The sequence below is a fragment of the Metschnikowia bicuspidata genome, assembly GCF_001664035.1.
Source record: "Metschnikowia bicuspidata var. bicuspidata NRRL YB-4993 chromosome Unknown METBIscaffold_1, whole genome shotgun sequence".
Taxonomy (NCBI): domain Eukaryota; kingdom Fungi; phylum Ascomycota; class Pichiomycetes; order Serinales; family Metschnikowiaceae; genus Metschnikowia; species Metschnikowia bicuspidata.
The window spans coordinates 994535-1005132 of NW_017387731.1; the positions used below are offsets into that span (position 1 = coordinate 994535).

At 43.2% G+C, this 10598-nt stretch overlaps 5 protein-coding genes across 5 annotated transcripts; 3 read left to right on the forward strand and 2 right to left on the reverse strand.

Annotated features, from left to right (window-relative positions):
- Positions 1–773: 773 nt before the first annotated feature.
- On the forward strand, positions 774–1322 carry METBIDRAFT_96033 (uncharacterized protein). Its single transcript, XM_018859419.1, has one exon. The coding sequence runs from the start codon at positions 911–913 to the stop codon at positions 1193–1195; it is 285 nt and encodes a 94-aa protein (XP_018713465.1). The 5' UTR covers positions 774–910; the 3' UTR covers positions 1196–1322.
- On the forward strand, positions 1323–1868 carry METBIDRAFT_96032 (uncharacterized protein). The gene has a single exon (XM_018859418.1). It carries the CDS (start codon positions 1450–1452, stop codon positions 1801–1803), a length of 354 nt encoding a protein of 117 aa, XP_018713466.1. The 5' UTR covers positions 1323–1449; the 3' UTR covers positions 1804–1868.
- Positions 1869–2302: 434 nt separating this feature from the next.
- On the reverse strand, positions 2303–2978 carry METBIDRAFT_96030 (uncharacterized protein). The gene has a single exon (XM_018859417.1). It carries the CDS (start codon positions 2932–2934, stop codon positions 2410–2412), a length of 525 nt encoding a protein of 174 aa, XP_018713467.1. The 5' UTR covers positions 2935–2978; the 3' UTR covers positions 2303–2409.
- Positions 2979–7418: 4440 nt separating this feature from the next.
- On the reverse strand, positions 7419–8230 carry PRE8 (proteasome core particle subunit alpha 2; the record flags this gene model as incomplete). Its single annotated transcript, XM_018858480.1, has 2 exons — positions 7419–8127; positions 8187–8230. The coding sequence occupies 2 exons, from the start codon at positions 8228–8230 to the stop codon at positions 7419–7421; spliced, it is 753 nt and encodes a 250-aa protein (XP_018713468.1).
- Positions 8107–8808, forward strand: METBIDRAFT_96054 (uncharacterized protein). The gene has a single exon (XM_018859420.1). The coding sequence runs from the start codon at positions 8238–8240 to the stop codon at positions 8658–8660; it is 423 nt and encodes a 140-aa protein (XP_018713469.1). The 5' UTR covers positions 8107–8237; the 3' UTR covers positions 8661–8808.
- Positions 8809–10598: the final 1790 nt, after the last annotated feature.

Consider the following 10598-nt stretch of genomic DNA (forward strand, 5'->3'; position numbering starts at 1 on the left):
TTGGAAGAACTTGAATGTTGGAAGAACTTGAATGTTGGAAGAACTTGAATGTTGGAAGAACTTGAATGTTGGAAGAACTTGAATGTTGGAAGAACTTGAATGTTGGAAGAAATTGAATGTTGGTTTGGAAAACGTGAAATACGGTTTGGAAAGCGTGAAATCTGTATGGAAGACGTGAAAACTGGCCTGGAAAACATGAAATACAGCTTGGGAAGACGTGAAAGACAGTTTTGGAAGACGTGAAAGACAGTTTGGAGCGTGAGAAATGGTTTGGAAAAGGAAATGGTTTGGAAAACAAAATGGTTTGGAAAACGTGAAATACGGTTTGGAAAAACTTGAAAAATGGTTTGGAAAAACTTGAAAAATGGTTTGGAAAACGTGAAATACAGCTTGGAAAACGTGAAAAATTGTGTGGAAAACAAAATGGTTTGGGAAACGTGAAGGACAGTTTGAAAAATGAGAATTACATCTTGGAAACCGTGAATGATGGTTTGCAAGACGCTTGGACGGGATGTTGGCCGGAAAGGGCCGCGGGGCAGATTGCAGAGAACCCGGCACCTGCCATGTCCGTGCTTCCTACTACTGACATCCCGGTTGCTACCATCGATGACATCAAACCATATCCTGAATACAACATGGCCAACAGCTGTGGCTCTCCCGCCTTCCAAGTATTCAAATCTAGGTCCCAGCTTAGTTTCACATCTGAAATGATCAATATCAGATTGCCTGTGAAATATGGTGTTGGTCTAGCAATTCACGTGAAATGACAAGTGATCAAATAGGAAGACATCACCCCTGTGTCCCGTGAAGCCCCTATCATGGAGTTCGTTAACAACCAGTGGCTCCAGTCGCCTTCTGCCCCCGAGATTATGGTGACTGCATCCGGGGCAGTGTCCACTCTTACCGTGGCATGCTTTGGGTTGTCCCGATTTACTACTTACGGGCTCATTTTCAAGCCCTCAGCCGGGCCACCAACGCCCTTGGTTTGCCGTATCTGGCCGTACCGCTTCAGATCCCCTCTGATCATTTCGCAGCTCTCGCTCCATCGGGAGTATATTCTGTGAAGGCTGCGTTCCCGGCGGAACACTCTTCCTATGTCATTTACGATGATACGTTCACCTTTGTTCACACACATAATGCCATCTTTAATCATGTATTACACAACATGGTCTCACCACTCCAGGAATACGGATGACCCCTTGTTCCACCGTCTCGGAGTCGTTGCACTTCCTTTGTTCATCCCGCTTATACGCGGCGTTTTCTCAGTCCTTTGACGCTTCTTCTTTGGGCTCCTGTTTTTTGTCCTCCGCCATACCCTCCGCCGTTTCTTCCGGCTTCCACGGACTGGTTTCCGTCGTCTCTTTCCCAAAAGGGATTCTACTCAGTGGAGGCGCATTGAAAGCTTGGCCCGTCCCATAACCAACGTTCTGAACCTCACCCACGCTCTTGATGTTAGTGCTGGACTTTCTGCACCAGCGCAATTTCTTTCTGCACCAGCGCAATCCCTTTCTGCGCCTCTTGACTCATCTTCGAGCCCCTTGGATAACTCTACCAATTTGTGTGTGTCTTGATTTACACTTGGCATGCTCGTTAGACTCATATTTGTTTGCAGCCGCTCTTTCGATCCTGCTTTATCTACCCTCAAAGGGTATTCGGCGTGCATGGTCACGAACCTCTCCAACAGGTCGCAGACCAATGATGTATAACCTCTCACGCGTTGACTTCCTATCCAGGTCGGCGTTTGCTGCCTTCTTAGCCCCGCAGATCCGACACAACCCCCGTTTCAACGAATTTGCGTTATAATCTGCTATTTTGCGAGCTGCTGAGAATAAGGACTGGCCGGATCGAGTCGCTTTTCGCTCTTTCAGGTCACAACTTCGCCGGATTCGGTCGAACTGCCAATTTTTGTGGATGTCCTTCGCACACTGGGTACCTTACCGTTTGTGGAAACCGAGCTCGCGTCCGTCTATGAGCTTTTCATACAGAAGGGTGCATTGTTTACGTCCGCTATTGCTACGGTGCTTGCCGGACTCTACAAGACAAGCCCATCGTATTTTCGGTTTTTCAAGGCCCTCGATGCCCAATGGTGGCATCTTGCTATCGCCATCCCTGGTCGCCCGCTTCACAGACCGCATGGCCACTCCCTTATCCCGTTTCCGTCGTGCTGATTGCACCCCGGCAGAAGCAGCTGCCATCGTTTCTAACTCGAAAGTCGAGCCCGAGGCAGCTACTTTCTCTTAATGTTCACCGGCTGTAATTGCTCCACGGCCGTTCCGCTCTGTTACATACTGGGATCAGGGATCACGTATATTTTTTATCTCGCCGACGCTCGTCGCGGCCCTTGGAGTGACACCCCAGACCGACGGCCGGCCCCTTCTGCTTCACATCTTCGGTTCCGGCCCTGCCCGCTCATTTGAGCCTACTGTCTCCCTTGAGGTTTTTATTCCAGACCTTCCTGGGTCGTTTGCTTTCACCTTTGCTGTCTACGAATCGCGGGTTGCGTTTTGAGTTTTTGGTGCAGATTTCTGGGTAGCCTTCAATTTTCTTTACAAGCCTGGTGATCAAATAGTACATAATCCTATGTTCCGTGAAGTCCCTGCACTCCTGTTCGCCCTGATTAGACACAAATGAATGGTAGTTGGGATAACCTCGAGTAGTACAATGAGCAACGTATTCTTTGTTGAGGTTTTGACCCCAGTCAAGTATATCTGGACATTCCTTGTTTCTTATCTTGTCTAGATAGAAATCCAGCTTTAGCTTAGATTTTTTGATATCCATGGGAGCATAAAAACTAAAGTTCCAGAATGAAAAGAGATAAATGTCCGAGCCACAAACATCAGCGTATCTTGACCCAACTCTATAAATTTCTTTAAGCTCAACTATCACGTTATAAATAAGATAACTAGTGGCCCTCCCGTTCCCTTCGGCAGGCATCCGGCGCTTCGCGCCGTCTATCTAATTTCAACTTGAGATCTGACATTGTCTAACCATATAACTGGTTGTATTTTTGACGTTTTAGAAAGTTCAAGAAAAGTATAAAGAAATTCAAGATTCCCGCCATCGTGTCTAGAACCAGACAGCCAGACTGGGGTGGCCCGGTACACCAATCAAGCAAAAGTAAAGGAAGAGCAAAATTAAAGCAAAACCAAAGCAGAAGTGAAGCAGATTGAAGCAGATTAAAGCAGATTTGAAGCAGAATTAAAGTTGAATTAAAGGAAAATTGAAGCAGAATTAAAACAAAATTAAAGCAGAATTAAAGCCAAATTAAAACAAAATTAAAGCAGAATCAAAACAGAATTAAAGCAAAATTATAAGCAGAATCAAAGCAAAATTGAATCAAAATTAAAGCAGAATTAAAGCAGAATCATGAGCATGACTGAAAGCATGATTGAAGGCAAAGCAAAACAAAATCAAAAAACACCTCAAATCAGGTCTCCATACTACAACCGCCACTGATGATTGCCACAGTCCAACATCTGTCATATATCCGATACTGTGGAACATCCAATTACTGGTGCCAAGAGCTAAAAGTTTCCAAGCCCATGAGCTGAACTCAATATTGGCCCAGCCGACAACTCTTTAGAGAACTGAACAAAATTAAATTGGTTCGTCACCACGATTTTTAGATATACACTAGAAGGCGTGGCGAAGTTGCAGGAAGAAGGCTCTTTTTGAGTCCGCTACAACTATCTGAGTTGAAGCGACTACTACAGGAGACCTATCCTAGGAGTCGATGACGTAAGATTCAATACGTAAACAGATACGGGCCATGAGGACCGTCCAGGCCGCGACTAGCGAAAGTAGACAGGCCGAGCTAAGACATTGGTACGTAGCCGGGAGCTAATTCAAGGTTTTTCATATATTTTATTTATATAGTTTTGCTCCTCGAATCATATGAATCCAGCAAAAAAAATATGGTTTTGCCTTCAAAAGAACAGAAAAAAAAAAAGAAACAAGCAGCATGTATTTCCTCCCGCCAAAAATTAAGGCTCACTTCGTACACAAGTGTCTCCTCAATCTCGGCTCAAGACTTGCACGCTGTCACCAGATATAAGTATCGTCACGAAAGAGGCATTGCAAATTTGTGCGCAGCCGGAAAAATGTGTTTGGAGTAGACAGCCGATCCGTTTAACCAAACTATTTGGCCGAGCCATCGGGTAAGTTGCAAAATCTCAGGAAAGACAGATAATGATACGTTGATAATCTACCAAAAAAAATCGGAGTACAATAGTGCTGGTGCTCCGGAGAAATCAATGCGGCGCCATGCCTGGGCGTACCGGGCGAGTGCACTTGTACAGTGTGTTTGCAGATAGATTTAACATTGATAAAAACGCAAGTGAGCAGAAGCGACAAGGCGAATGCCCAAAGGAGGCATACAAGATCACTTGGTGACATTGTGGACGTCATGTTCTGGGCGGTCATAAGCATGCCAGCAGTCATGAAAGTGAGCAGCAGAAAAGTGAGCCGGAGAGACGGAGGTGATGAACGAGCAGAATAAGTTCGAAATCGTGCTTTGGAAACAGATCAATAGCAGTTTCAGAGAGACAGCGGGACGTTGAGATCGAGGATTCAAATGGCAAAGCCTCAAAGATCCGGTGAAGCCCTTCATCGGGACTTCAGTCAGGTCTTGACATTGACGCATTGGACTTCCAGAGCAACAAGGAGACATCCAAAGAGGAGAGATGACTTAAGCTAAGGCGGAGAATTTCAGAAAAAGAACTTAAAATTGCCCTTTTTTCCGCTTGGAGTTCAAGTAAAACTTCTCAAACCATAACCCAAAAACCCCTTCGACTGACAAGCATGTTTCTCATTGATTAAACGTTATACAATTATAAGTACATGCGAAATCTATGACATTGAGCCTTGCACCAGCCTAAATTCCCCGTGTTTTACAAGTCTCTATATGGGAGAATCTCCGCTCATATGTCTACATTAACTTCTTGGGTGGAGAGAAATCCATTTTAGCTTATTGCCGTTCAAAAGAGAGTGTTCATAAAAAAAACAGCTCCGCTTGACCGTCAGCTTGGAACTAAAGGCCACAATAAATTCAAAATTTGTCAGAATTGAACTCTCGAATTTGAAGAAACTGATGTATAAATTCAATGATGAGAAAATTGCTGTGAAATTGCGGTTCCGAATTCTAAACTCCACACTAAAAGCATATATTCAGGTCATTCTAATTTTTCTGTGGTGAAGCAACTGTAGCCTCGTTTATCACAAAGAAGCGAAGGCTGATGAAGACGAATCTATTCTTGGTTGAATTTCTTATTTCTAATGCATGTGCAAATACACTATGCTAGGCAAAAACTATCTTTAACCAAATAAAGCATCTCATATTGGCATGGATTGAGCTATATCTCAAAATCAAAAAAATAGCAAAATTCTAGATGCCTTTAACACTTTTGCATGTAGACTCTCACCCCCAGTTTGTAATAAATCTGCATATCAGAGATTTCGGAATGCGTTTGCTCAATATTTTCTCGAAATTGGAAGTCTAACTCAGATGATGCTACTATATCCATTTTCAAATGTCTCAATGACCATGTTCAAGCTCTAGTAGACCACGCAAGAGAGACGCAGAGTATGAGCTAGATGAGTAAGTGATAGCCTTTTTTTGGTTTAAGTTCTAAAGCGGCGCTGAATTGAAGTTCATCGACATATGTTTCCTTGACGCATCTCCCAATCATCACAAAGACGTGTGAAGGTATAGAAAGTGTGGGTTCTGTTCCATTCAAAAGAATACATCCAGAACTCAAACACAATAATCTTTCGGGCTAAAAAGTTGTCAGCGCGTTCACTTTGTATGCACAGATATACAGACCACTGTTTGCATACACCCAGAATAAAGGGTGGAAGGGTATGTCTGAATAGGAAAATACACAAATACCGGGCTTTGGACTCTGGCCCACCAACTTGCTTCCAAAGCTAAGTTTGAATGTCCTCTATTCTCATTCTGGATCTGCCACAGAGAGAAGACGAGATCAGACCTCATATTTATCGAGATTTCAGAAATTACGAGTAATGGGATTATTAAGATTAAAGCAGCAAGAGACCCAAAATGTCTTAATTGCCGAACAACATTCAAAGAGTGAAAAAAATCTTTTAAGCGCAGGTCGACGGTATTGAAAACATCGTCAATAAATATGTACTCTAGGTCACACAAAATACCCTAAAATACCTCAAGTCTTAAAAAAACGCGTGATGGTTTCGAGCCACATAAATTTGTAAAATCTTTTTCGACTCTCATTAGTTCACAGAACTCTCGGAAGAGTTTGCTGGCCCACAACAAGATTATGACGGCCACTCGTGTCTAATGGTAATGGTGTCAACTGTGTATGAAACAAGTCAAACTCACGAAAATTATAAATTACTTCTGAGATATGAGAAAAGGCCAAACCGAAAATGTGTCTAAATATTCAATATAAAATCTCCAGCTATTTACTCATGGAACTCTGTAGCGTTTTGAAGAAACGATTGTTGTTCAGCCGAATAGTGCCAGAATCTTATGAAAAAATACTAGATGCTTCGAGCCACTCATACAAGAAACTATATGGATAGTCATCAGTTGTTCAGATGAATGAAATGCCAACATTCGAATACTACAAATACGTCACAATGGGTATCTGCAAGATAGGTTTGGAAAGTCTTTTGCTCAACTTGTCAATGAGAGTTTATAGGATATCAAACCCAGATACCTCCAGCATGGAGAAGGAGACAAAGTTATAGGTTCTCGAGAATAAGAAGCATTAGCAAACCAATGAACATTCATATGAATTCAAAAATGAAGCAGTGATCGAGAAATTAGAAGAAATTGCTTGAAAATCATATGAATTGAATATTAAAGTTGTGGCATACTCAGATAACCAGGGATAGGGAGCACCATAGACCACACGAAGAAGAAATAAATCAGCAATATGAGGTGTTCATTGTGAATGAGACACGCGTGACCTAAATTTTGTCGAAGCGCTGTATGAAGTGGTCAAACGACATCACGTCGTTAGAGAACACGAGCTCCAATGCTACATGTGTGGCTTCCTGCAGCTTCTTCAATAATGAGGTCTGTCATGGATGTCTGATTATCCGACTTATGACATACCGGGTGTTTGTATGGCAACTTATATTTTTCTATGTTCTCTTCGCGTAGCCTAGTGCGGCCAGGGACTAGGATCGTATCAAGTATTCTCGAACCGTACGCGATTTGTTTTGGGGACGTGAGTCCACTTATTTGTCGAGCACGTGCAAACATAACGGCAAGGCAAGATGTCAGTTTCTCGCCTGCATGAGCCCAGTATTCTTATAATCACGAACCACGGCTCTCGAGCCTTTGGTTCTCACTCTCAGTAGCAGCTCATCAGTGCCGCTTTCGACAACGATGCACCTTTATCTTAGAACAGGCTGTGTTGAAAAGCGCCCGACGCCTACAAAGCATCTAGCCTGTCGTTTATCTCCTCCGCGGACAAATTCTTGACCCGCGGCCCGGGAACATCGGTGCCTTTGAAGCCCAACAAATGGTCCTGCGGATCGCTGATCACGGAAATGTCCAAGTTCTCGCCCGTCAACTCGCCGTCCACAGACTCCTTCAATGCAAGAAGCGCCACGTGGATCACGTCCTCCAACTCCAAGTCCTCATTCCAGCGCTTTTCCAAGAACGTCTTGGCAGAAACCGCGGTTTTGCCGATCGCAGTGGCCTTCCAAGGGAAATAGCTGCCCGAGGGATCGACCTGGTACAACTGGTATTTGTCTGAGTGCAGGTCGTAGCCGCCCACCAACAACGACACGCCAAACGGGCGGATTCCGCCCGACTGCGTCGATTCCTGCATCACCTTGGCGAGCTCTTGGACCATGATTTTGACTGGCGGGTATTCGTTGTACACACGTTTGTAGTTGGTGTGGGCCAATTTCCGGGCGCGGTCTACAAGTACACGGAAGTCGGGGCCCATGCCCGAATAGGTCATGGCAATGTCGGGTGTGATCATCTCAACTTTGGCGTTGCAGTCGTTTTTGACCAAGGTGGAGTTCAGTTTGCGCTCGGTCGCCAAAACGACGCCGCTGGCGGATTTGATACCAATGGTGGTGACACCCTGTTTTACGGCGTTTAACGCATACTCGATCTGGACCAATTTGCCGCTAGGAAAACGTTAGTAAAATGTGGCGAGAACGCTGGGCATGACGGAGGGGAAACGTACCTTGGCGAAAATGTCGTCAACGAGAACGAGTATCTGTCGGCCATTTTCTGTATGTTTTGTAGTGAAGAAGAAAGGTCTCAGCATGGTGATCGGTGCTTGTTGCCCCTCACCGCGGCGGCGGGTGGGTCACGTGACTGGAGCCCGCCACCAGCTCATGGGTGGTCGCTTGGTGTGGAATGGGTCTGTGCTGATGTGGCGTCAAGCAGTTACAAATATATAGAGAGTCTTATTCTTTCTTCTCATTTTTTGTTTTTTTTGGTGGCTCCATATGTGGTGGATTGTAACGGCGCACTATCTCAAGTCTCAGTGCCTGGTGAAGATGCTAGCTCTGATAATATACGCACTAGGAATCTATGTGCGACATGTCTCTTGACACGAGGCTCCAGCATAGTGCGATTTCTTTCGTATCTTCTTTCCGATTTCTTTTTCATTGATTTCCCTTTTCTAGCTCTCGTTTCACAAATCCTTTTTTGATCAGATTAATCTCACAAAATCAAACGGTTTTATTGGAAAGTATAACGGCAATGGACTGGAGCGTGAGCAGGAATACTCAATGTTTACAACCGAAGCGCCTTGCCATATTGTGAAAATCTAAAACATCTATGCCATGTGGAGGTATACATATGCTGAGCGGCAGAAAAAATTGAAAGATGGCTCACAATTGGAGAACAAGTGTATTAATTGCTTCGCGGCCACTGTGTTCTTGAGCCGAGTAATCTCCAGAATAGTATGTTATCTATATTTGAAGAAAAAAATATATAAAATCATAACTCAAAGTTCCAGATCTGGCAATTGATGGATATGAGTTACTGTGCTGAGTACACTCCAATGGCCATCTGGGCGTTGATACCCCTTTCGAGCCACAGTGGAGGAGTTGGCAGAGTGCAGTGGTTCTGGCATTAAGTGAGTGAACAGGTAGAGTTTAGTCGATAGGCCATGGATCATCTCATGATATTATACAATTAACCTCGTCCATAAGATCTGCGTAGAAACAGGCCCGAACCAGCACTGAAGGCTACATGACTATTCTAGAGAATAGATTCTCGAACTTTTGAAAACTATAATGCTTTCAAGAAGCCTGGGTGTGACGTAGGCGGAATCTTGAAAAGCCTCACGGTTTACAGTGTTTACAGTGTGCTTTCAAAAGAAGTAATGACTGATCTGACATTGAGGTAAAAAAGTATGACAGTTGCACTTGTTGATCCAGCAAGAACCTTCACTTCACGTGATTACTTTAATATCAAGTTCAAGTTTCGAAAATACCGTCATGTAGTTTCAGATCTCGCCGCCGTGTCTCTTTTCAATACGGCTATTTAGAAACTTTGGTATATGGCCATCCATTAATGTATCTTAGGACTAAACATAAATCTGAACTAAAGCTGGCGGGAAGATTTGGAAAGAATAGTATATCGAAGAAATGTTTAATTTCGCTGAAAGGGTTTATCAAGCATGTATGCTAAGTCGTAGTATATCGAGGAATGTTTTTTATTGACAGCCCAAAGGCTTGGTCTTTAACTGATGATAACGCTGACTTGGGAACGAAATGCACTGAAAAAGTACAAATGTTGAAAAAACCTCACCGTGTAAATTGACAGGATTAGACCCTGACACATAAGCATATGAGTTTTGTTTGCAAAAAATGCAAGAGGTTGAGCTATGAAGATTTGTAGTTATGAGCTATTCCAATTCCCAAAGGTTGTCAAGCCACCAGAAGCAAACGTAACATCAATTCGAACATGGTATAAAAATGAAAATTAGCAACTAAAACTCGACGAGTCACGTCATGGAAGAATGTGTTCGAGCTTTCATACGCAACAGTATTCCTTCCAAAGGTCTTTTGTTTAATTCAAATCTGAGTTTTGTTATGTGCTGTTGAAAAGAAGCGAACGAATCATAAAAACAACCTAGGGCTCTAACACAATGTCAATGTTTTAAATTAAGTGTCCTTAGATCTAGATTCCATGGTCAAGATATTTCATAAGACGCCTGAAAAATATCAATGTGAAGTTGCATGAACCATAGGGAGCAGCAAACTAATTTTTCTGCGGGCTTATCTGAAAAAGTGAACACAGACACCTTATAATATGATGTTTCCTTGAAAACTCACAACAAAAAACATAAAAACAGCTCCAAAGTACGCACCTCAGGCCCGTATGTCCCTCTTAATTATAGCTTAAAGCTTAGTACTATATCAAGACAACATACAACTAAACTTATATTACTTTATTGGTTGAATCGTCAACTTCAAGTAAAATTGAGCCTAAAAGTTATAGAATTACACGCACATAATCTTTTATTATGAAACAGCCTGGAGCTGTCTCTTAAACTACGAGTAGATCGGTTTATAGATAGTTCAGCCTTAGTGGATAGGCCTAGTCTATCTGTCGTATTCTCGATGTCTAAAAAGTGTTA